This window comes from Dromiciops gliroides, chromosome 4, assembly GCF_019393635.1.
Source record: "Dromiciops gliroides isolate mDroGli1 chromosome 4, mDroGli1.pri, whole genome shotgun sequence".
Classification (NCBI taxonomy): Eukaryota; Metazoa; Chordata; class Mammalia; order Microbiotheria; family Microbiotheriidae; genus Dromiciops; species Dromiciops gliroides.
This window is the reverse complement of record NC_057864.1, coordinates 416,715,872-416,742,538: the sequence shown is the minus strand read 5'-3', so window position 1 is coordinate 416,742,538 and position 26,667 is coordinate 416,715,872. Positions and strand designations below refer to the sequence as shown.

The 26,667-nt window shown below is 38.0% G+C and overlaps 1 protein-coding gene across 2 annotated transcripts; it reads right to left on the bottom strand.

The window, feature by feature from the left end:
* Nucleotides 1-692: 692 nt before the first annotated feature.
* DR1 (down-regulator of transcription 1) lies at nucleotides 693-24,955 on the bottom strand. 2 transcript variants are annotated; one of them, XM_044002893.1, is made up of 3 exons: nucleotides 24,558-24,955; nucleotides 9,725-9,888; nucleotides 693-2,800 (listed from the first exon to the last, which is right to left on the bottom strand). In XM_044002893.1, exons 1-3 carry the CDS (start codon nucleotides 24,775-24,777, stop codon nucleotides 2,585-2,587), a joined length of 600 nt encoding a protein of 199 aa, XP_043858828.1. In that variant the 5' UTR covers nucleotides 24,778-24,955; the 3' UTR covers nucleotides 693-2,584. The 2 variants fall into 2 exon arrangements, with proteins under 2 accessions (XP_043858828.1, XP_043858829.1); XM_044002894.1 differs by having other exon boundaries at nucleotides 693-2,786; nucleotides 24,558-24,922.
* Between the last annotated feature and the right edge of the window lie 1,712 nt (nucleotides 24,956-26,667).

The following is a 26,667-nucleotide window of genomic DNA, read 5'->3' as shown; positions in this document are numbered from 1 at the left end:
AATCATTATCCTGTTACATGAAATTATGCCACTCCATATCCTCAAACAATGGTAGATTCCCAAAGTGGACTAACACACACAAGATGGGAAGTACAGGCTCAGAAATAAATTTGCTTTTATAGAAATATAGAAGTCTTTCCCCCTTTCCCAAAAGATTCTAGCAATTTCAATATACCTGAATGCCAGATATAAGAAAATGGTGTCCCTAAGATTTAAAAAACAAAGATAAAAGCACAATCTGCCATATCATATTTGGGCACTATACATAATAAAAATAACTAGCATTTATATGGTGCTTTAAGGTTTGCAAAGATTTTATATACACCTCATTTGCTTCTCACAACAGTCCTGTGAGGTAGGCAGTGCAAATATTATTTCCATTTTACAAATAAGGAAACTGAGGCTCAGAAGTTAAGACTTGCCCAGGGTCACAGAGCTAATAATGGTAAACAACAAAGCCAACCAAGATACATAAATTACAAAGATACATGCAAAACACATTTGATGTAATTCAAGCAAACAAAGAAGCAAGACACTGTTTGCCAAATGTGGCCCCAAGCCTACTAACCAAAAATGTCATTCGGCAATATTTGTATCCTTTTAGTCTATGCATTTTGGAATGGGCCAAATGGTGAAGAGAAAATTCCATCTTTGTATTATAAATGTATGCAATGTATTAAATATAAAAACAATTTATAAAACACATCAGAATTTTATTGCTTGAAGAATACAGCATATGAAAGCATAAGAATGTCCAAAGGAAAAGTCACAAGGATCCAAACATCATACATACAAGATGCAGTAAAATATTAACCTGAACTCTGCATCAGAAAAAAAGTGTGAAAAATATCTAAGTTAAGAAAAAGATTCACTTAAAATAGAAAGTATAAGGATGTTACAGTACAAATTAGAAAAGCCAACACTGCATATTAACATATGATTACTCTCAACTAGCTTTACTACCTTTGGTACTTATTGATACCTTTAAAAAAACCAGTTGCTTACTTAGATCTTGCCCAACATACTTCATGCAATATCCATGAAATCATTTCAACTTAAACACTCCAACAAAACTAACCTTTTGTCATTGGGGGAGGAAAGGTGTTGTGTCAAAAAAGAGGGATGTATTTAACAAATACTTGATAACTTCATTTCTGAAATAGCAAAATGTTATCATTAAGAAATCCAAATTCCTGTAAATCTTACGTTTCATTTTCTAATTTAAATGGTCATGTAATTTTTTTAGAATCCCAGCAGTTGCCAACCCTGCTATATACTTTTTTCAGCTCTGCCTAAAATTCCAAAATTCAGGGATATGGATATCTGACACAAGAATTGTGACTTTTACTTTCTGTTCCCAAAATGTGAACAAGTATGCTATTTCTTCAATACATCAGAATTAACCATTAATATGCTTTACTGGAACAAAAGAAAAGCATTTTTTTAAACTAACACATGAAAAGTAACCATTAGTTTTCCCTGTGGTGCTCATCAGTCATATGGCATGCTGTCCTAACTGAAACTAAACCTGATTAATTTTTCTGCTATTAAACCCAATTAGGATTAAGAAGACAATGATGCCATCTGAAAAGGTAGCATAGAAATCTGCCTGTAACCTAGTCAGGAAAATGTGACTTACGGGTGACTTTTTTTCCCCCCATTACTCTTTTCCTGCAAGCATACTCATTCCTCCCCACAAAGGTTTGAATAGTCACCAAGTCCAGTTAAACCCATGGAACCCAAGCAAATGTTTCATCAAGTTCCACCTACTCGTTTTAATAATATGAACATGGTTGGACAAAGCAAGTAACACTATCAACAACAATTATTGAATTGGAGTGAAATAATAAGAATCATGACAGTCCTCAAAATAGGGCAGTCTTTGAAATGTAATAGTTTAGTTCAAGATGAATAGATACCATAATAAAACCTTGGTTTTTACCCCTATACAAAAACAAAACAAAAACAAAAACCAAAAAAAATTGAATTTGTACAACTCCTATTAAACATACGTTTTCCTAGCATTGTATGTGTTTGAGTTTTTTAACAAGTGTATTTAACTGAGCATATATATTTATTACCTTTTTATTTATATATATATATATATCTCCTCATTTTTAAAAGGACAAAAAATTCAGACATTGTAGAACTGAACTCTTTGTTTTTTTTAACTAACCTGATCCAATGTCTACTGCATCATTCCCACCCCACCCCATCCCGAAAAAATAATTAAAAATTCCCCATATATGATTTTTATAGTTTAGTTAAAAGGGCAGAGGAAATGCACATGTATGTAGATTTAGAGCTTCTGTATAAATCTCAATGTATTTTATAAACTTGTAGTTTACTGTAACACTGTTTATTGATCAAATAAAGGACTCACTGCTATCTAAAATTTCATAAACACCATTAAAAATTCAAAATTGATATGATACTGAACTTTAAATCTTCAAGATTTCAAAGAGAGAGTTTTTACATGTATAGCACACAACAGCTGAAACTTAACAGCAGACATCCCGAGAATACCAATGGCCAGTCCACCAAGATGCATACAAAATTACAGATAAGCATTCTTTTCACTTTTTCATTGTGCAGGGGGAAAGAAATTGTGAGAATAAAAACTCAGCTGGTGAATTTCAGATGTCATCTTCATCATCTTCATCCTGAGAAGATCCTGCTTGATGGGATGCACTGGCTGAAGCAGCAGCAGCCAGCTGTGCTTGTTGTGCTGCTTGCTGCATCTGGAGCCATTCTTGCTGAGCCAGTTCTGCTTGCTGCTGTCTAGCCTGAAGAGCCAGACCCACCCCCCCAAAAAAACACTTTGGTCAAAGGCAAATATGATCAATTACAAATATAAAAGGCAGACATTTTCTAACTACTGTACAGTATATAACAGAAAGACCTAGCCCTCCTGTAAGAACACTTAGAAGAAAATGTAGCCAGAGAAAAATATTAAAAGCACTATTTTTGCATACTTGGGTCTCTGGATTCCTGGAAGGTTTCCCCTGGATATCAAACAATCCTTGGCCACTGTCTTGGCTTTGGATAAAAAATAGTTTATATAAGGTCCTAATACTCTTTGACTACAGTTCTTTTACTTATGCACAACATCTTGCTTCCTCTTTTCTTTCTCTACTACAATCCCTTGCTATTCGTGGTTTTAAATTGTGACTGAATTTTGTAATACAAAAATTATTTGTCATAATTTAAGTTCTTGACATGGCATTTCCAGATTTTAAAGGAGCACTACTGCATGTAAATCTAATAAATAAACATTCAAATACTGCTCTTGGGTATTAGCCTTTGTCTGCCCCTTACCCCAGATATCCTGAAGTTTTTGCTTCTCAACATGCTACTTAAAGAATAAAATGGTAATATAACAAATGAGGTGTGGAGAGTGTGAAAAAATCAGTCAAACAGATTAGGGAACCAAAAGAAAATTGAGAAGAATGGTAATGATGGAATAGGAGAGTAAAAAGAAAGGACTTAGAGGGGAAAAAACAAAACATAAAGCAATTCAGAATATCTATCTGGATTGAACCATGTAAAATTCATCCATTCTGACCTGTATAAAAGTAGTTATGAAGCAAATATTTGATTGTAAAAAGTAAGCAGTGACAAAGTACGCAAAAAAGAATTATTACTCCTAGTGAAAGAAATAGTTTAACATTTCCCATTAGCCTGTTCAAAACTCAAATCACTTATTCTTCCTTCACTTCCTAGTAAACACCTCTTCCCCTATTTAGCCTGTAAAGATGTCTAAGAAATGATGATCCTTGAACCATTTCTACACAAGGAGAGGTCCCAGTAATGGTACTGGGAGGGTCAGATGGTCTGGTGAAAAACAGAAAAGCCATTTCTCTATAAGAATATCAAGAAACTGTTATACTACACAGTAGTCTGTTTCTTAAAATGGTAAACTAAAGTTTTATGAAAGAACATCATGGCCTTGAACTAAATTAATTTCAAGGGATTAGTTCTTCAATATCCTTCATTTCTCTTGATCTTTTAGGGCTCTATTATCCATACATTAATAAGTCTCCTTTGAACCTATTTTCAGCTTATCTTAGGTTAACAAGTCCCAATAGGTAAAAGTTATTTCCTTTTATTTGATATAAAAAGACAGATATACTTGAAAGTATAACAGTAGTTCACATTTATGTATCATTTAAAAATTTCACAAAGCACTTTATGTACACAATCTCATCTGATCCCCAAAACGATACTGAGAAATAGGTGCTATTATTATATATTACTGCCACTAGTTAAGTGACTTGTCTAGGGTCACAAAACTAGTTAGAAACATGTCTGTATGCTAGTAAATCATCAATCACAAGTACCAAAAGAGTGGTACAGACAATAAGTGCCACAGAAGTCATGAAGCAGGGATCACTTTGGGCTAGGAAAGTCTGGGGAACAAGTGGGACTTGAGTTAGGCCTTAAATAATGAGCAAGAATTCAAAAGGTAGAAAAAAGGGGGAAGGAATTCCAGGGACAAAGGGGTGGGCAAAAGTATGGAACTGAAAATATACAAGTCAACTAGTCTTGCTAGAACAAAGTAGGGGAGATATGCCTTGGGAGACAGGCTGCGATCAGATTGAGGAATACCTTTACTGCCAGAATAAGGAATATGGACTTTATCCTGAACTTAATAGGAAGGTATCAAAGGCTATAGGCCATGAAAATGACATGATAAAAGCTCTTTTTAGGAAGAGCAGTCAATTAGCAATTTGTAAAAGGGACTGAAGGGGTAGAGGGATAGAAGAGACTTTACATAATACTGAGGCTAGGTTAGTTAGCAATGAAAATGGAAAGTGGTCTCAGAATCAAAGATCTGGAGCTGAAAGGGACCTCAGAAGGCCACCATGGGCCTAATTTTATAAATAAGGAAACTGAGACACACAGTGGCTATGTGACTCGGTCACAGAACTAGCAAGAGTCTCTAGGAAGGGTCAAACCCCAAGTGTTCCTGACTTCAAGTTCAGAATTCCAGGTACTATGCCACGCTGCCTCTCAAGGAATGCCAAAGACATTTTAAAGGATGAACTGACAGGACTTGGTGACAGACTGGGTATGAGAAGCAGGAGACTAGAAATCAAGAGATGGGGAGAGATTTTAAGCCTAGAAACACTACCACTGACAGAAAGGTGGATGACCAGAAGGGAAAAGTATTTTTGGGGTGGAAAGAGTAATTGCTAACCAAAGTTTGAGAAATGCTGATGGGACAGAACATCCAAACAGAAATGGCCAGAAACCAGTCAAATATAATCTTAGACTATAAATTCCTTGACAGCAAAGAATGCTCTAGCACAGAGTAGGTACTTTGTAAATGCAGTATAGTGTATAACTCAACTGGATTTAAGGGAAGAAATTAGAATTAGAGATAAAAATTTAATGAAAATGGAGAAAAGACCAAGGACTTAAGAACTCAGCCTTCATGCAATGGAAGTTAGGGAATGGAAGAGGAAGGATATAGAAGAGAGGTAAGGAAAAGAATAAGAAGTATAATGAAGACCAAGAAAGGTCAGTTTCAAGAAGAAAGAGTGGTCAATGATTTCAGAAAGGTCACAGATAAGGCCTGAGAAAAGGTGGTTAGGACTTGTCTAGCAAACAGCAAGAATACTGCTCAGTAAAGGCGTATGGGCAAAAAAAAAAAAAAATTATGAGGTACAGAAGGAAAAGGCAGCAGATACAAATCATGCATTCTTAAAATTTTGCAGTAGAAAGAATTAAAACAAATAGGACAGTAGCTTGAAAGGTCAACAGGGGTAAAGGTTATTTTAGGATGGGTCTGGCATTGCTTGAAGGCAGAGGAACAGAAGACAGATGAGAGACTGAAGGTGATAGAGAAAGATGTTAATCAACATCTTAGAGAAGACTGGGATGGAATTTACAGCAAGGGTATGAAGAAGAAGGCAAGTGTAAATATATAGGAAATAACAAAACAGAGAAAAAAGGTCACTCAAGGCAGAAGCCCACTTTTATTATTCTGTGAATGATGACCTTATTTCTAGGCTTAATTATTCAATGACAAAAAGGGTATTTTTGCTACAATAAGCTTAATCTCAATTTCTATAAAAACAATTTGGATACTACCGTTATTCTAGCATATTATTTCCTTTGGTAACAGAAACACTGGAAATTATCAAACTGTCCAAAATGGATGGGCAATGATCAAAAATGTTACTATTTCAGGCATAAGGAAAATGGTAGTGCTTAGCAAAATGATATACGAATTTAGTTAAAGATTAACTATTGTGGCTTACCCATAACACAATTCTAGATATATAAATTTTCTCATTAAAATGAAAATTTTCAAGTACGATCATGTTCTTGTACATGTTGGGAAAGAAATTCAAGCAGCCCCAAATCACTGCAGCTACTTGCACAGACATTTTCCTGAGGAAAAACTTTAACAAAGCATCTTTTAGACACCACAAAACAAAACAAAACAAAAATCTGATTTCTTTAGTTAGATGTGAGAGCAGGAAAGCAACACAAGACATCAGGCTTCAAAATTAACAGCACTCAAGTGTCAATCCCACACCAAAATCCTACCTATCCACCTTACTGTGACCTGAGGATCTCTTGTAGGTTCTATATTAAGCTGGAAAAGCTTTAAGTATGAACCTGATGACTGTGTATCTGCTATGTGAGATCTAGCCTGGCTAAATACAGAGGCCTTTTACCATCAAGTTGGCCATCAAGTGATGACCTTTTCTGGCCATATTAACCAATAAAATAAACAAATATGTAAAATGACTCTCAGTCTTAAAGCGTCAGTATGAGACAAATGAGGTTCAGAACAAGAGTTTTAAACAATCCACACATATTAAATTCTATGCTGGTACCTCAAAAAGGTATAAAATTAGAGAGGGAAGCTAGAAAGCAGTAGAGAGAAATAGCTCTTTGTGTTTGGGGTGGGCAGAAGCAAATGGGAGACTTATACCCATAACTCATTCATCATCTGCTTTAAACTGTTTTTACAGCAGACAGCCTAATCTGACTACATCTTCAACCTTCTTAACTTCAATGACCTCCCTCCACTCTATTTCTGCCACATACCAACATAATCACTATACCTTGGACCCCTCCATTTTACAGAACTATACCACTTCCAAGATTCTGAAGTTCAAAATTCTACTCTCTGACCACAAACTTCTATCCTTCTGCCTCTACCATTCCTTCACGACTCCTATTTGTCTCATGAAGGAGTCACAGTCTCTACCGGACTCTAGCTTTACCTATTTTTTCTTTATACTTGGCCTTGACCCCATGGTATGTCACTTTAAAATTTCCCTAATTGGGGCAGCTAGGTGGCGCAGTGGATAGAGCACCAGCCCTGGAGTCAGGAGTACCTGAGTTCAAATCAGGCCTCAGACACTTAACACTTACTAGCTGTGTGACCCTGGGCAAGTCACTTAACCCCAATTGCCTCACTTAAAAAAAACAAATTTAAAATTTCCCTAATTACCACTCTAAAATCACATGATTCCTGTCTTCCAGTTATTCACAAATCCTCCATCCATGGCAATTCCCACTATATATTTCTCCTGCTTTAAAGGCTGCTATCACTACAGAAAATCATGTAAAAGAATCAAATTCATCTGTTATAAATTTCTGGTGCACAATCTCAGATACGTCCTTATTCTTAGTCAGCAATCCTTATATTCTAATCTTATTCATTGCAATGGCTGTTCTAAACCTTCTCGTCCCTCAAGCTCCTAATCATAGCTCTATCACCTCTACACTGACCTCCTATTTCACTAACAAGTCTGAGTTTATTTGATGAGCTCCCTCAACTTTTCCCCAAATTCTCAGTAGCAGTTCTCATAGCCTTCTCCTTCTTTTGTGTCTAAGGAAGAGATATGCTTAATCCTTAATAGTAATGATTATTATAGCTAACATTTATATAGTGTTATGTGTCAGGCACTATGCTTTATAGTTACTATCTCATTTATTTATCTCAATTATTATCTCCTCACAATGCTGGGTGTGAGTTATTATCCCCATTTTGCAGCTGAGGAAACTGAGATAGACAGAAACTAAGTGACTTGCCCAGGGTACAGCTAGCTAGTACATGTCTGAGCCCAAATTTGAACTTGGGTCTTTCTGACTCCAGGAACAACATTCAACCCAGCTGTCCTCTCACTGACTTATAACTTACTAATCATCAAACATAGTGGCCTTTTGTCCATCTTCACCCTCCTTAACTTCTCTGCAGTATTCAACTTCACTGACCATTCTACCTTCTTCTGGAAATATTCTCCTTCCTTGCCTTTCTCAAATACTATTCTTGCTTTTAACCTCTTCCCTAACAACTCCACTTTGTCTTTTCTGGCTTGGCTCCTCTTCTTGATCTTTTAAAGTGATCTCCTAAGATCCTGCCCTTGGGCCACTTCTCTTTCTTCTACACTCTCTCCTAAAAAGTCCTATACTACACCTCCACAATAACCTGAATCTAACCCATAATCTCCATTAAATTACCATCACTGCTATAGCCTTCTATCTTTCCACATTCCCAATCCCCACTTCAATCCAGAATCCATACAACTCCTAAGCCATTCTTTTTTTTTCTTTCTGCATATATCTGATCATATCACACTTCCTTTTAAAACCTTTTGATGTTCCCCTATAGAGTAAAGGTCAAACCTTAGCTGGAAATTCAAGGCCCTCCATAATTTGATGCCACCCTCATTTCATAGGACTCCCTTTCATGTACTGTTTGAGTCAAACCAGAGAACTTGCTGTTAGAGATCCATGCCCTGTACTTTGCCGTCTGTTTCCTATGCCTGCAATGCCTTCTCACTATATGATGACTTTCTATCCCCCCCTTTAAAGCTGAAATTAAATATTCCCTTCTCTATTAAGTTTTCCATGATCCCCCAGTTAATAATATTTCCCCTCTGAATTCAGTACACTGTTTGTACCTCTTAAATATGCATCCTATTCTCTAGATCCTATAACTATTATCTAAACTCTATACTACCTCCTCCCACATCCTCAGCACATGGCAAGCAACTACTGAAATCTTTTACCAATCCCCCTTGTAAACAATAGCCTATACTGGCAAGACAGCTAGCCAGAAAACAGAATGCACTACCCACAGAAGTGTGGCCTCAGACTTAATGTTATTACTTAAAATCAGCAAAAGGGACCCAGGCTTAGATGAGGTTACATTAGAACCTTCTCATTCAAAGAATCTTAGTGGGAGGGAGCAAGCAGAATAAATGGAACTGCAACTCTCTTTAAAATTCAAAAAGGCCAATCTTTTCAAAGGTGTCATGAACATGGTTTAATCACAAAGGGGAAGTTATTTGAATTTCTCCTGTGTCATTAATCATAACATTTTTCATAAATATTTTCTATCAAAGACTTTCATAATTTTATTGTACCTTAAATCATAATACTATACTTGAGAACAGTCATTTTACATGAATACTTCAAAGTAATTTTCACATTAAAAGATATTTGTTCTAAGATTATCTACTTTAGAAAACAAGACAGAAAATATACAGTGCACACATTTACTATTTTTTATAGATGACAAAATTTGACCAGACTAAAACACGAGCCTCTCTCACATGATAGAAAAGTTAATTTGGGTGCAGACCCAAAACATCACAGACTTCAAAATCCAAAAAAATTTCTGTAATGAATTTCTGTAATGTAATGTAATCCTAAATAGGATTCCATGTAAAACCATAAATAATATAATACTTACTTTGGCAAATAATTCCTGTTGCTGTCTTAGTAGTTCTTCTTCAGGAATGCCGAGGTTTTCCAAACGAGAGTTGGCCTTTCTTCTTTTTAGGGCTACTGTTTTGCATTCTTGTAAGACTTCTTTCACTTCACTGATATAAGAGCCAAAGCCCAAACTTTCTAGTGCTAGAGGGAAAAAACAAAACATTTTGATTTTCTACACCATAAAGGCTAAGGGGAAACAGTGAAAAAGCAAAGAGCCCTTTTCCTAGGTATGGGCCATTAAGTTTCAGTTGGTCTTTTTTTTTTTTAATTAATTTAATCCATTTCATAGTTCTACTAACAATTATCTTGAAGGCTGAAACAATAAAAATTTTACCAATATGCTCAACATTAAAAGCAAAATCAGCTAACAGATAAGAACAGGTTTCAATATTCACACCTTTCCTTCTTTCACTGACTATAATTTTTAATAAGATCAAAGCATTTCCTATGAAAAACTACTAATGTTAAGAATATATGGTTTTTGAAGCATCATCAACAGACCTACAGTAACTCATGATTCAATGATTTAGTCACCTTCAAAGGACAAAAAAAAAAGAACAAATATTCATAACCTATTTGTTAATAGTAGATTTTTATGTCAATTGGCTTGAGAAGGTGGTACGTCATATTAAGTTTCAAATGGAAGAATAGAAAAAAAAGGATAGCTTTTCTTTTGTGCAGAAGACAAGTAGATTTTAGCAAAATCACTAAACTGCCAAGTTTAAGATATACAAGTGGAAATGAAATGCCACATACAAACATAGCTACCCATTTGCTTTTCCCATATATTGGAAACTAAATAGGAAACATCACAAAAATAATTTCAAGTGGCATAAATGGATAAGTAGGGGTGGAAAAGAGATAGAAGAGATAGGGATAAAGAATTCTAACCTCTTATTCTTTCATAGATAGAAAAATTCTCCAAATGCTTTCTTTAATCTAAAAATACATAAAGCTATAGTTATTTTTAGTTAATATTGGTTTAACAACAACTAACATTTATGGGGGGGATTTGGGACTCAAAAATTTTAAAAATAAATTTTTAAAAATTATCTTTATAGAAATTCCATTTAAAATAACTGTGGCCAGGGGACAGCTAGGTGGTACAATGGATAAAGCACCAGCCCTGGATTCAGGAGGACCTGAGTTCAAATCCGACCTCAGAGACTTGACACTTACTAGCTGTGTGACCTTGAGCCAGTCAATTAACCCTCACTGCCCCACAAAAAACCAAAAAGAAATAAAATAAAATAACTATGGCCAATATAAAATACCTGGGAGTCTACCTGCCAAGACAAACACCAGAACTACAAACACTTTTCACACAAATAAAGTCAGATCTAAATAACTTGAAAAATATTAATTGCTCATGGGTAGGCCAAAACAATATAATACAAATGACAATCCTACCTAAGTTAATTCATTTTTTAGTGCTATGCCAATCAAACTATTTTATAGATCTAGAAAAAATAACAAAATTCATCTGGAAAAATAAAAGCTCAAGGATATAATGGGAATCAATGAAAAAAAAACAAAAACAAAAACAAAAACATGAAAGAAGGTGGTCTAGCAGTACCAGATCTCAAACTGTATTATAAAGTGGTAATTATCGAAACAATTTGGTACTGGCTAAGAAACAGAGAGGTAGATTAGTAGAACAGAATAGGTACAAATTACACTTTAGTAATCTAGTATATGATAAGCCCAAAGATCCAAGGTTTTGGAACAAAAACTGCCAGGAAAACTGGAAAACAGTATGGTAGAAGCTAGTTATATGGGGCAGCTAGGTGGCACAGTGGATAGAGCACCGACCCTGGATTCTGGAGGACCTGAGTTCAAATCCGGCCCCAGACACATGACACTTACTAGCTATGTGACCCTGGGCAAGTCACTTAACCCCAACTGCCTCCCCACCCCCAAATTAGAAACTGGGTATTGACCAACATCTCACACCATATAATAAAATAAGGTCAAAATGGGCATATGATTTACCCATAAAGGGTGATACCATAAGCAAATTAAGAAACCATGGAATCATCTGTCAGATTTATGGGCAGAAGAAGAATTTAGGACAAAAGAAGATATAAAAAGCAAAAGAAAATGTAAAGTAGGTAATTTTGATTATATAAAATTAAAAAGCTTTTGCACAAACAGAATTAATGTAACCAAGATTATAAGGGAAGCAGAACACTGGTAAAGAATTTTTGAAACAAATATTTCTGATGAAGGCCTCATTTCTCAATTATATAGTGAAGAATTGAGTCAAATTTATAAAAATACAAGTCATTCCCCAATTAATAAATGGTCAACAGATATCAACAGGCAGTTTTCAGACAAAGGAATCAAAACTATCTATAATCACATGAAAAAATGCTCTAGGGGCAGCTAGATGGCGCAGTGGTTAAAGCACCGGCCCTGAATTCAGGAGTACCTGAGTTCAAATCTGGCCTCAGACACTTGACACTTACTAGCTGTGTGACCCTGGGCAAGTCACTTAACCCCCATTGCCTGCAAAAAAAAAATGCTCTAGATCACTACTGAATAGAGAAATGCAAATTAAGACAACTCTGAGGTATCACCTCACACCTATCAGAGTGGCAAATATAACAAAAAAGGAAAATATTGGATGTTGGAGGGGATGTGGGAAAGCTGGTACATTAATCCACTGTTGGTGGAATTGTGAAAAAATCCAACCATTCTAGAGAGCAATTTGGAACTATGCCCAAAGGGCTACAGAACTGTGATTCAGCAATACCACTGCTAGGTTTATATCCCGAAGATACCCCACACACACACAAAAGAAAAAGACTTATTTGTACAAAAATATTTATAGCAGTTCTTTTTGTGGTGGCTAAGTATTGAAATCAAAGGTGTGCCATCAACTGGGGAATGGCTAAATAAATTGTGCTATACAACGGTGATAGAATATTATTGTGCTGTAAGAAATGACAAGCAAGATGACTTCAGAAAGGCCTGGAAAGACTTGTATGAACTGATGTAAAGTGAGCAGAACCAAGAGAACTTTGTGCAGAGATAGCAATACGTTTTGATGAAGAACTGTGAATGACTTAACTATTCTCAACAGTACAATGATCTAAGACAATCCCAAAGGACCAGTGATGAAACATACTATCCACCTCCAAAGAACTGATATTGATGGAACACAGACTGAAATGCTATTTTTCACTTTCATTTTTTCCATTTATTCAAGTTTTTTGTACAAAATTACTTATATGGTAACGTTTTACATAATCGTACATGTATAATCCATACCTGATTGCTTACAGCCTCAGGGATAGGGGAGGGAAGGGAAGGAGGGATAAAAATTGGAACTCAAAACTATAAATAAAAATGTTCATTACTTAAAAATTTTTTACTACATGTCTGGGGGAAAAATATTATTCACAGAAAAAAAGAAGAGTTCCAAATTCTCTCTCCTCCTCTTCCCCCCTCACTGAGAAGGCAAGCAATTTGATTTTATATTATACATGTGCAGTCATGCAAAACATTTTCATATTAGCCATGGTGTGGAAAGAAGGAAAAAAGGAAAGGAAGGAAGAGGGTGGGAAGGAGGGAAAGAAGAGGGAGGGAAGGTATGCTTCAATCTGCATTCAGATTCCATCAGTTCTTTCTCTGGAAGTGGATGGCATTTTTTATCTTGAAGTCCTTTGGAATTGTCTTGGATTATTGTATTTGCTGAGAATAAGTCATCCACAGCTGATCATCTTCATTATCTGTTCTAATTCCTTCAATTTCTTTTTCTTCTCTCATTGCTGTAGCTAACATTTCTAGAACACTATTCAAGAAGAGTGTTGATAATAGGCATCCTTGCTCTAAGAAAATATTCTTCCTATTTCTTTCACGGGTTTCTGCAGCCAAAACCCCCCTCATAACCATCTAGTAATAAACATTTCCGAATGTGGCTAGGCTTGTCATTAGACTATGGACATACTGTCCATCACCAGACGGGCACGGTGTAATGGACAGAGTACTGAATTTGGAATCAGGAAGACCTGGGTTCAAACACTATCCAAGACACTCACAAATTGTGTGACCTTGAGCTACCCAGTAATGTCTTTGGTCCTCGGTATCCTCATCTGTAAAATGAAGGAATCAATGCCCTTTGAGGTACTTTCTTTCTTTTTTTTTGGTGAGGCAATTGGGGTTAAGCCACTTGCCCAGGGTCACACAGCTAGTAAGTGTCAAGTGAACTCAGGTTGAAGTACTTTCTAGCTCTAAATCTAGGATTCTGTAATACTCAATCTTTTCAGCTTTAGTAGAACTTGCCACAGCTTGTGTTACAGAGTTTTCAAGAATGTAAAGTTACCTCTGTCCCACAGTTTGTTGTTGTTTGTCCTTTGTTCTCAAAGATGACCATGACATTAGAAGGTGATGTCATGACTTGCAATGAATTGGATTTAAGTGAGGGAGGGCTGTGCAAAGTCTCCAGCATCACTTCCCCCTCCAGAGCCATCTGGGTCCAGTAGCAAGATATATATATCAGAACGACTGGAGATGGCCCCGCTGTCTGAGGGAATTAGGGTTAAGTGACTTGCCCAGGGTCATACAGTTACTAAATGTCAAGTGTCTGAGGTCATATTTGAACTCAGGTTCTCCTGACTCCAAGACCAACATTTTATCCACTGTGCCACCTAACTGCAGAAAGTAGCAGAAACACATCAATGAAGGAGTTTAATGGAGAAAATTTATAAAGATTTCCAAAAATCTGGTTTTAGGAAACAGGAATTTGAGCATATCCCTTAATATTCTGTTACATTCCATTAGACCTCCCACCTAACGTCTAAAAAAGCTTGAGTCTGTGACTTTTAGGATAAGTGCCAAATACACACTTACAGAATCATAATTATCATATAGGTGATTGTATGAATAATCTTAAAAGATATTTGACATGCTTTTGTTGCAAATTTCTGTTATTTCTATCAATGATGTTACCTGTCACAATATGCAATTATTTGATTAAACTAAATAAATTCTACTTGATATCTCTACTAATGTGAGATAGAAGATGACAAAGAAAACCTGGCCCTCATCTGAACTAACAAAATATTAACAGATGCCTGTTAATAAAGGAAATTTCACTTTTCTCTCCCTCAGTAGTATGCAAATGACAATAAAAAAAATCAAGAAAAGTCATTCGAATTCCTTACCTTGACTACTCATTTTTTCCCAGACTCACCATTAATTTTTGTTTATATGCTGTTTTGACATATTAGTCTCTTACTGATAAACACTTCCTCCATAGTATGTTCCCATAAAAAGAGAACTGAGCTAAACCATTTAATGTTGTGCTTATATACAGTTCTAGGGGTCACATTTTAAGAAAGATAAATTAAGTTGGAAGATGTCCAGAACAGGGCAATCAAGATGGTAAAAAGACTTAAAGTCAATTGTAATATAATGTCACAGGGTAATCCTCGGAGGGGGATTAGTTGAAGAAATTACAAATGCTTAATTTACAGAAGAGATGGTAATTTGTCTTCAAGTAGCAGAAAGACTATCACATCAACGTGCTTGGCTCTAGAGGACAGAACTAGGAACCTTTGCTCTTTGTCTTTGTATCTCCATTGCTCAGCAATGTTTGGCACTTAATAGCACTTTTAATAAATCTTTTTTACCCACTCTTTCTACATCATTTCATGTAAGTCTTTCCAAATTTCTCTAAATCCTTAATATCTGTCACAGAGTTTAGGGGGAAAAGTCGTGGCATCAAACAGTGTAATAAAATTCTGACAGCCAAGATTTATAAAGAATTGACACAAATATATTAGCCTTAAGAGCCCAATAGAAAAAAGGTATGATTTTCTAGTTAACAGTTTGTCTTTCATATTCTGAAAACTATCTGTATCCTTTGACCATTTTTCTATTGGGGAATGGCTCTTAGTGTGATAGATCTGAGTCAACTCTATACAAACTGTATGTTGGATTTCTGTCAGAATGTTTGGTGGAAGATTTTTATTCCAATTCAAAATTTTTCTTTTCATTAAAGGTTTTATTTTGGTGATATGAAAGTTTTCTATTAAAAATAGCATTTTGTTTTTTATAATCTACTCTATTCCATGTCTGGTTATTATGCTTACAGTGGAACATAAGGTCCTTGAGGGTAGGGATTGTTTTGGTCTTTTGTCCTTGTATCCTAGCAGAGTACCCAGCACTGGAGATTCTCAATAAATGCTTGCTGAATAAATGGAGATGGCTACTTTAAAAACTCTGAGATTGCAACATCATATTCATCAAGGTGGCAAAGATGATAAAAGATTGAAAAAACGAAATGCTAGAAAGTCTTGTGAAAAGACACACACTGATTCATTGTTGGTGGATCTGTGAATCTAACTATTCTAGAAAACACTTTGGAATTAGGCAATAGAATAAACTGCACCCTTTTATTTCATTAGTAAATAGAGAATACCCAGTGAGGAAATCATCTGCACCAAAGTACATCAGCAACTGATCTTCAATTTAAAGTCTGAACAAGAGTTCCTTCAGGACTCTGAAAGGTTAAGCTGGTTCCAGAGTCACATACCCAGTTATGTGTCCAAAGTGGGACTTTAGTCCAGATCTTCCTGAATCCACTACATCTACTACTGACCTATCTGACTAAGCATGAGATTGTTAGTTTTTTTTACCTCAAGTATATCAATAACAGAAAGGTCCAATATGTAACAAAATATTTAAAGCAGCGCTATGGTATAGCAAAAAGATGGAAACAAATTATGTGCTTAATGACAAAAGAATGGTGTAATGTGCTGTAGTATACAGTACTCAAATGGATCTTATCATTTTCCAAGTTCAACCTGTGTGACTCTTGCCCATGTCCTCACATATTCCTTCATGTACTTTAGTGAACATTAAAACTAAAATTATTGATATCTGCCTTTAAGGAGCTTAGTATCTACTATATGGGAATATGACCTATAAGGCATATAGATAAGGTATGATAGAAGGTAGAGCATTGTGAATGCAAAGGAAAGGTTTAGGCAAAGTATTAGAGGAAAAATTGAAGAGGAAGGACTCATTTCCAGCAAGGGGAATTGTGGAAATCTTCACAGAGGACATAGAATACTGCAATAAGCTTTAAAGGAACAAAAGGATCTTGACAAGCACAGAAGAAGGTACTAGCCTTATAATGGTTCCTCGTGTCCAACATTCCATCTCCTGTCCCTGTCCACATGTCTTGGCAGTTGCTGCCCCATGACTGGAATTCACTTTTCCTCATCTCTGCCTCTTAGAATCCCTATTTCTTCAAGATTTGATTTAGGTGCTAACTTTCAAATGAAGCTTTTCTTGATCTACCACTCAATCCTTCCCAAGCTACTAATCCAGTCTCTCTCCAAAACTGTTTTACATTTCATACATGCAGACATATACATACATGTACATATGTCTATCAACACACACGTATACACAAACATGTATAGACACATTCACACATCTATATGTATATATTTGTGTGTGTTTATCTGCCCTAGTAGATAACGTATTCGCTCCTTGAGTGTCGAGAGAAGTTCATTTTTCTGTATGCCAGGCACACAAAAGGCTCCTAATAAATGCTTGCTGATTGACAAATTCATCTGAAGGTTCCACTCAACTTGCAAGAGGAAAAATATATTTTTCTCTAGGCTCCTTACCAAGGTAGTATTCAGGCTTGTTCTGATTCCGACCCACCTCCTTTTCTGCTTATACACCTCTTCAGTGATGTCTACTATGCTACTTCATATAAGCAGGTCATTACTGGTAACATGCTATGGCCAACTTATACCAGCTATGAGTTTTTTCACTGACCTTTGGGTTACCTGATATTTGATTCTTCCTATATCATGAAGTTCCATTCAGTCACAAGTCTTTGTATATATAACAAGCCTTTTGGAACCACTGAGAACACTAATTCCCAAATGCAATTCAACCCAATCTACCTTCTTAACTCTAGATTCAACTCATTGTCCATCTGAAGAGCATGTCCAATATTTGTGTACGTCTTTTATCAACTAATTTGACAGGCTACACCACCTACTTAAAGTTCAACTAATATATATCCTATGTCCACTTGGGTCTAACCTCTTACATAAGAAAAACCCTCTCTTTCGCATTCAGGAGAATTTCAATGAGGAGGTTCTGTAGTCTTCCTGAGCTCAATGAAATCATTACTGCATAAATTTCCCCATCAGAGTAACTTGGCTGTCAGTAATACTTTTGAACATCTGCTTCACCAAAATTTAAGATTAAAATGAGAATCATACTAACAAAAACGACAAGTAAGTCGCAAAATAATTATCAATGAATCAAAACACAAATATTACTAATAAAATGAATTTGCATACATTTTATTTTAAAAATATGGTAAGATACTAAGCTAATATTTTAAGACACTTTGCACAATATATGTTATCCACTATCTTGCCAAAAAAAAAAAAAAAGGAACACTTTTACTGTGATTTATTATCTAGTAATAACAATCATTCCAGTCTTACACAAAACTCTGGGGTGTTTAAAAACCTATCAAGTAAAAAGTCAAACCATTAAGAATTGTGAAGAAAGGGGGCAGCTGGGTGGCACAGTGGATAAAGCACCAGCCCTGGATTCAGGAGGACCTGAGTTCAAATCCAGCCTCAGACACTTAACACTTACTAGCTGTGTGACCCTGGGCAAGTCACTTAACCCCAATTGCCTCACAAAAAAAATATAAATAAAATTAAAAATAAAAAATCTATAAAAACATATGATAAGAGGGGCAGCTAGGTGGCGCAGTGGATAGAGCACCAGCCCTGGAATCAGGAGTACCTGAGTTCAAATCCGGCCTCAGACACTTAACACTTACTAGCTGTGTGACCTTGGGCAAGTCACTTAACCCCAATTGCCTCACTAAAAAAACAAAACAAAACAAAAAAACAAAAACAAACATATGATAAGAATTACAATGTATGATAGGGAGAAAAATCACTAACTAAATATAATATTTAACTATGTATGAGTCATTCTCATATATAATCATTTTGGCACAGTGGATAGAATGCTGGGCCTAGAGTCAGAAAGATTAACTTTCCCGAGTCCAAATCTAGCCTCAGACACTTACTTAGCTGTGTAACCCTGTTTGCCTCAGTTTCCTCACATCTATAAAATGAGCTGCAGAAGGAAATGCAAACCACTCCAGTATCTTTGCCAAGAAAATCCCAAATGGGATCACAAAGAGTCAGAGACAACTAAAAAATGAAAACACATGCAAAAAGTAGTTAATCAACATTTTAAAATTGACACTAGTAAAAGACTTTATGTTGGTCAGTATCACTTGAATCACTAGTCAGGAAAACAATACACACAATGACCACCATAACGTAAAGGAAAAAAGCAGCAAAACAAAGCTAAATTTTGTGTAACTGTAATTACTAATCTTGGCCCCAGGGAGAGAAAGATGGGAGACTGTTTCTGGTCTTTTTCAACCTCCACTTCTAAGCACCTCTATGTTCTATTCAACAAATGTCAACTTTCAGAATAATAATAGCTAAATAAATAAAACATTGGACCTGCCTACCACAATGCCCTTCATTTTAAGAGCAAGGAATGATAATTTGATGGACAGACTATATGCTCCACTGGTATCCCTGTATTGCCAAGAGAAAGTAAGGAAATCCCCACCAGATCAGATGGACACCCTATGACAAATGTATGAAAGACTATTATAGATCAGTCAGAGAGAATGGGCAATGGATGGTGTTTTTTTTTAATCATAAAGTATTTTATTATTTTCCAGTTATATGTATAGATAGTTTTCAACATTTGTTTTTTATAACATTGAGTTTCAAATTTTTCTCCCTCCTTCCCTTCCCTCCCTTCTCCCCAAGAAAGAAAACAATCTGATATTGCTTATACATGTACAATCACATTAAACATTTCTGCATTAGTCATGTTGTGAAAGAAGAATCAGAAGAAAAGGGAAAAACCTCAAAAAGAAAAACAAAACAAACAAGCAAACAAAAACCAACAGGAGTAGAAACAGTATGATTCAATTTGAATTCAGATTCCACAGTTTTTTTCTAGATGTGGAGAGCATTTTGGAATTGTCTTACATCATTGTATTGCTGATAAGAGCTAAGTAGCACAGTTGATCATCACACAATGTAGCTGTTACTGTGTACAATGTTCTCCTGGTTCTGCTTACTTCATCCAGTCTTAAAATCCATACTGCAGGTAACAGCAACAGAATTCCTGTCTAACACAGGGCTTTTTAAACTTTTCCCACTCTTTTCCTATCCTTTTCACCTAAGAAATTTTTATGCAACCCGGGTTATATAGGTATATAAAAATAGGTATATGAATCAAACATTTACTGTCAAATTTTTCACAACCCCCACATTCAGTTACTCAAACTCATATGGACCCATAGTTTAAAAGCTTTGGTCTAACAGAAAAGAGTACTGTGATATACTAGGCCAGGGCTTGGGGGCAGAAGGCAATCTGATATTGGTTATACATGTACAATCACATTAAACGTTATTTCTGCATTTGTCATGTTGTGAAAGAAGAATCAGAAGAAAAGGGAAAAACCTCAAAAAAGAAAAAAAAAACAACAGAAGTAGAAACAGTACGGTTCAATTTTAATTCAGATTCCACAGGTTTTTTTTCTAGATGTGGAAAGCATTTTAGAATTGTCTTACATCATTGTACTGCTTATAAGAGCTTTTTCCATTTGCAACTCCTTTTTGTCAGAGAAAATTTTAAGCGACCCCTGGTATATAAATATATAAAATAGTATAAATAACCTTTTACTGTTGCTAAATTTTTCATAACCTCCCCCAGTCAGTTACGTGACCCCCCCCCCCATGGGGTCAGGACCCACAGTTTAAGAAGCTAGGTAAATGGAGCAGCTAGGTGGCGCAGTGGATAGAGCACCGGCCCTGGAGTCAGGAGTACCTTAGTTCAAATCTGGCCTCGGACACTTAACACTTACTAGCTGTGTGACCCTGGGCAAGTCACTTAACCCCAATTGCCTCACTAAAAAAAAAAGAAGCTAGGTAAACAACCAGGATTCCAATCTTCAATCTTAAACAATCTTAACAACATCTGTGCACTTCAGTTTCCCCATAAGTAAAATAAAGGTATTTGGCTAGACTGCATTTTAAATCTCTTCAAGCTCTAAATCCTATGATTCTAAAATACAAAACAAATAATATGACATCTAAAGCTCTCAAAATTATTTCAAAGTTGATTCTGAATCGAACGTGATACTTTTATGGTAGCTTGGTAGCACAAAGGATAAGGAGCTGGGCCTGGAGTCAAGAAGCCCTGAATTCAAATCCAACCTCAGACACTTACTAGCTTTGTGACTCCTGGGCAAGTAACTTAACCTCTGCTTCCGTTTGCTCAACAGTTAAGTGAGGAAAATATCAACACCTACTTCCCAGGGTTATTATGAGTAACAAGATAATAACTGTAAATCTTTATTCCCCTACACTCTCTTTACTTTTAAATTGTGCAGAGGATAGGGGAAAACAAAAGCCATAAAATTTCTAATGAAGATCCACAAATTCATTGACTATTAGAGACAGAATGGGACTTAAAAGATCATCTAGTGCAACGTTGACTAACAGATGAGAAAACCAGAGAGCTTCAAGGCTGGCTTCCAGAAAACACATTCTCAGGCAAAGGTAGCAACATAAAGCACCATCTGAGAAACTCAGAACCTTTTGTAATGAACCATGACCTTCACACAAATTACTAAATGTACTTTCTCTCAACTTAAGATATAAAACAACTTTTCAAAATAAAGTATACCATTAATGTCAAACTTATTTTTCACATCAAGTTACTTTACGGATCTATTTGGAGTAACTGTATTCCTTCCTTTATCTTTTTATTTATAGTAACTGAATAACGATTTGCTGAATTCACTCTTACAGTGCTTTGGTGCCACTGTTAAGTAAGTGGCTAGTGAAATGTCCAGAGGCAAAAGTCTAATCTAGTTCATTAAAGAATCCATCACTAAAAGTTTAACTTCTTCAGCAACCTAAAACCACAAGACTTATACCACTTTCATCATCTATGTAAATGGTGTTATTTCTAATTGAAACAAATACGTACAATAAAGTAGGCGCTATACAGATATCTATATTTTCATCTGCAATTCCTCCATATTCCCTAACCCTAGGTTTCCAAAGTGTAAGGATATTCATTCTCTGTAAGAACACATCTTCTAACAATTTTTTTTTAAATCCCTTCAATGAAGGAGCTTCCAAATGAAGAGTCTATATAATTTCAAATTTCTAGGAGTAGAAAAGGAAACTAGAGATAGTGTTTTTCTAATAAAATGTGATTTTTGCAATAAATAGTATTAACACCAAAAAGGCACAATTAATTATAGCAGGCCCCAGTAGCATCATGTAAATGGCTCTGAAAGCAAGATAACTTGGGCACGAGCCCCTGCGAGTCACTAAACTTGCCTCAGTCTCAATTTTCTTTTACATAAAATGATCTCTCTGAAATGGCTATTAGGAACCTCAAATGAGATACTATTTTCAAAGCACTGAGATTTTCAACTATTATCATAATATCGTCACACTGTTTGTAAAAATATTAGGTGGTTAGTACAGTGTCCAGCACTGTATAAATGTTTATTCCTTTTCCCCTTCTTCTATTATCCTTGTTTGTAAATAAAATAAGTGTTTTACTGGGATTCTAATTCTTGATTCACTGCTTAGTTACAGGTATAACCATAAAGTATTTAGAATTGAATATATTCTAATGTTGAACTGATACTGTTTGCGACACCAGTACTTTCAATCTATTATGTTCACATAAAAAAATTATAGAATTGATTATACTCTACCGAGAAATTTATGCAATTCATTAATAGATTTTGGAAAGTTCACCACTTCAAAGGTGTTAAAAATGTTAAGGCAGATCCCTTTGAAGGCTCTAGTATTTTTCCATGACAGGCGATGCTGACAAAAGAATCTTTCCATTTTTATATGAATTGTAAAAAATAAATTGTTTTCTGCGGTGGATAATGTTGTATAAGAAAAGATGTTTCTGTAGCTGCACAGTATAACTTAGCAATATAAACAAAAGAATATCCTTAGCTTTCATGTTGTGGGCTTAAGTACGAACATCAAAAAAGCTTTTAGAAGAATCCTTTCACCATGAGTCTATTAAAGCATACAACCTGCTTTACTGGAGTTTTTTTCCCCCTTTCAGTCACTGAGAAGTTATGGTATATTTTTAAACTGCTTACAATATATCATAAAGGAATTACAATGGGTCATTTAATTCTTTTGTCAATACTGATGGTAAAATGTCACCAGTGCGGTAACAGGTACATTTACCAGCATAATACCACATCTGTACAGTGCTGGAGCTCAAGTATTTTCCACATCACTGTGATGAGACTGTTACTACACCCACCCACACACACACACACACACAATATAGCAATTATGAAACTCAAATGATAAAAGGCAAACTAGAAGACCACTTAAATACTATGGTTTTGATTAACTTTGGATTTTTAAAAAGCATCTTAAGCAATCAAGGCAAATTGGCAAGACTGGAATTTGTTATGAAATACAGTCATCATTTCAATTTTTTTTTTTTTGGTGAGGCAATTGGGGTTAAGTGACATGCTGAGGGTCACACAGCTAGTAAGTGTCAAGTGTCTGAGGCTGGATTTGAACCCAGGTCCTCCTGAATCCAGGGCCAGTGCTCTATCGACTGTGCCACCTAGCTGCCCCCATCATTTCAAGTTTAAATACTTTTAAAATACTAAAAACTAAGTGGATAAAATCAAAATCAAAGTGTCCTATTGCCAGTATTCACTCAAGCCCCAAGACCATCATGATGTACTAAAAGTCTCCAACATTATTTATCTCCATCTCTTGACACTTGACAGTACCCTGCACATGATCTATTGCTAACTGATGAAGTTATTTTAAAGTGGAGTTCATGAATGGCTGTCTGTGTAAATCTAAGGGAGTAATTCAAGGGGGGAGAACAGAAAAACAATCAATGTAAAAACCCTTGGAATAAGCTCTTGGCCACATTCAAATATTTTCTCTTTCCAGTACACAACCTGGCTGTGGGTAAAACAGAGTCAATGATGATCCAAGTAACATCAGTCCTCTTCAAAAAAGTTACCTCTGCCTCCACAACAGAAATCAAAAACTTCATTTTGAGGGGAAGTATTTATGTAATACGGAACTCCACAAAGTAGAAAACATGGTACACTTGGTTCTAATTCAAACACCCATCTTGGGCTGAAAATTCTTACTCTCACACACGTTAGAAAAAAATTTCGAGGTGTTTTCATTTGTCTTGGTATTCACTCCCCCCAGAAATCCCCAAACTAAAGTCTTTCTGTAAAAACTGTGCAATGAAGCCAGAAACCCCGTGCTCTTTTTCCAGCTGTGTTACTCCCCTGGTGTGACTGACCTAGGTCTAGCCCAATACATCTGGCTGCTTCCCCGTCCCTCTCGGTGAACCTACTTCTTCCTACTAATTCTCTCTTCGGGACGTTGCGGGACACAACAAACGCCTGCAATCATTAACTAGCACTGTACAGACGCACTCTGGGGGTGCCAAACATCGTGCTCCTGCTCCTGGAACGCCAGCGTTGCTTTTAAAGGACAAAAAAAGAAACACGCTGAGTGCCAAGCCAGCTGGCTCCACTCTCGGGGCAGGGAGCAAGCCCCCTGAAGGCGGGAGGAGGGTCCCTTCCTGAACCCCGAGCCCCGCACGGAGGCAGTGTTCAGTGCATTGTTCCACCGAGTTACACCCCCCAGCGACCCCAGCTGCCCCCTCCTGCTTACCTTGTATGACATGTTCCGGGGAGATGGTTTTCTTTTCCGATTTGTTGCAGATCTCGTTGGCCTCGGAAGAGATGAGGTGGATGAATTCAGTGCAGCAGTTCACCACCAGCTCCCGGGCATCGTTGGCCACCCGGACATTGGGGAGAGTCTCTTTGATCATCTTATTGATAGCAGCTCTGGGGATAGTGAGATCATCATCGTTGCCAGACGAAGAAGCCATCGTCTCGTTTCTACCTTCCTCCTCCTCTCTTCCTTCCGGCGTTTAAAAATTCCCTGGTTCTGGTCCACTGGCCCGCAGAGACCAGAGAATCTTCCTCACACGAGGACCCGGCCGCCTGGAGGGGGGGGGGGTAAGGAGAGGGGCGGCGCGGTTGGGGGCACAAGCCCACAATCCCGGGGAGAGTGGTGAGTGTGAGAGAGAGCGCGTGTGTGTATGTGGGGGTGAGGGGTGACTTGGGGATCGCGAGCACGGGGGAGGGAGGAAGGGAGGGAGGGAGGGAGGGAAGAGGGGAAAGAGAAGCCCGGCGTGGTCCGGGAAGTGGAGCAGTTCGGGAACCACCACCTCAGTCTCCTCCTCAGGGGGGCGGGCGCCGTCTCCGCCGGCCCCGTCCCCCGAGCCCTGGCGAGATCCGGGGGCCTGGCCTGGCCGCTGCACCGGGCCGACACCCCAGGCAGGGGCTCGGCTCTAGAGAGCCGGAGCCGCCGCCGCCGCCGCCGCCTCCGCCGCCACCACCTGCTGCCGCCGCCGGCGCCGCCAAACCATTCTTCGGGCACCGGCACCGACGCCGCCGACTCACAGCATGTCGGCCCCCGTGGCCGCCGCTATCGTCTGGAAGGGAACGCGGGGCTAAGTCAGGCAGACGAGGAGCCGCAGCGGCGGCCGCCGTGGCCGCTTAGCCCGGATGCAGGTCGCGGAAGCCGGAGCGGCGAGAGAGGAGCCTTCTCTAGAGGCCAGGGAAAAGGGTTTGCCAGAAGCTGCTCCCGAGAGCCTTTGCGCGGCCGGAAGCGCCGGCCTCCTCCAAACTCTCACTTCACTTCCGGCGAGGAAGAGCTGCCGCCGCCCTTCCCCCCATGGGCGTTCGAGGGGGTCAGGGGTGGGAGGCTGCGGCCCCTTCGCGGGGCTTCAACGGCCGCTTCGCGGTCCAGTTTCCCCGGACGGGTCCCAAATGCCCCCGCGGCCGAGGAGGGACCCCAGGGAGCGCCTGTGGCGGGAGGGCGAGCCTGGCTTCCCGGTAGCGAGAGCCCCCGGGAGGAAGCCCTTTGGCTGGGGTCGCGGAGGAGGCTGACCAGAATCGAACTCTAGGCCGAACGGCAGCACACTCCTCGGCGGCCCTTCCGCCGAACCGGATCTCGTGCCCGGCTCCCGCCCCCGCTCCGCCTGGGTTGGGGGAAGGCGGGCTGAGCCGGCAGGAAGTGGAGGAGTGAAAGTGTCGGGAGAGGGGCTAGGCTGGAGGGCCAGGAGGGCAGCTGGGGCATCGTGGGCCCAAAGAGCCCTTTTCTGTGTCAATTCGAGGGGGGGGGGAGAGATAGTCTTCCTTTTTCGTTCACTTTTGCTCATAGGCCCCATCTGCACCCCCAAACTTCACACACGTGCGACTCTGGTTATGAGTGGGGGAGACTCCTGCACCTCACTTAGAGACCCTTACGAACTTGTGTACCCTACCTCCCTTGGGCCTCAGTTTACTGAGAGGGTTGGACTAGCAGATTTACGAGGTCTCATCCAGCTGTAAATTTGTGATGCAAAGAACCCTTTTGGGTCTTAATTTCCATCAGAATGGAGATGTGTGGCATTTTGATGCAGTAGATTATGGGGGCCTGGTTTAGAATGCTACATTCACACATATCAGCTGTGTGACCTTGGGCAAGGCACTTAAAACTCTGAGCATCTAAGATGTAGAAGTGTCAGTCAGCAGCGATGGTTGGAGTTTCCATACTAGAAGTTTCCCGTACTGCTGAAATCCCAGGTCTAGACCCATCACCAAAATACGGAAGATAGGACTTGTGCTACCTGTCTCAAGATTGTTGTGGTTTTCAAAGCACTATATATAAATATGAGCTGTTATTCATGGTCTCTGGATAAAGCAGTTTTTCATAATCTTGCGACATCTGG

What these genes read in the sequence shown, in the direction of transcription:
- DR1 (XM_044002893.1), bottom strand. Translation starts at nt 24,777, where the DNA reads ATGGCTTCTTCGTCTGGCAACGATGATGATCTCACTATCCCCAGAGCT. An exon ending in CCCGGAACATGTCATACAAG is followed by an intron (nt 9,889 to 24,557) that starts GTAAGCAGGAGG and finishes TTTTCCCTCTAG; the next exon opens with CACTAGAAAGTTTGGGCTTT. An exon ending in AACAGGAATTATTTGCCAAA is followed by an intron (nt 2,801 to 9,724) that starts GTAAGTATTATA and finishes TTGGGGGGGTGG; the next exon opens with GTCTGGCTCTTCAGGCTAGA.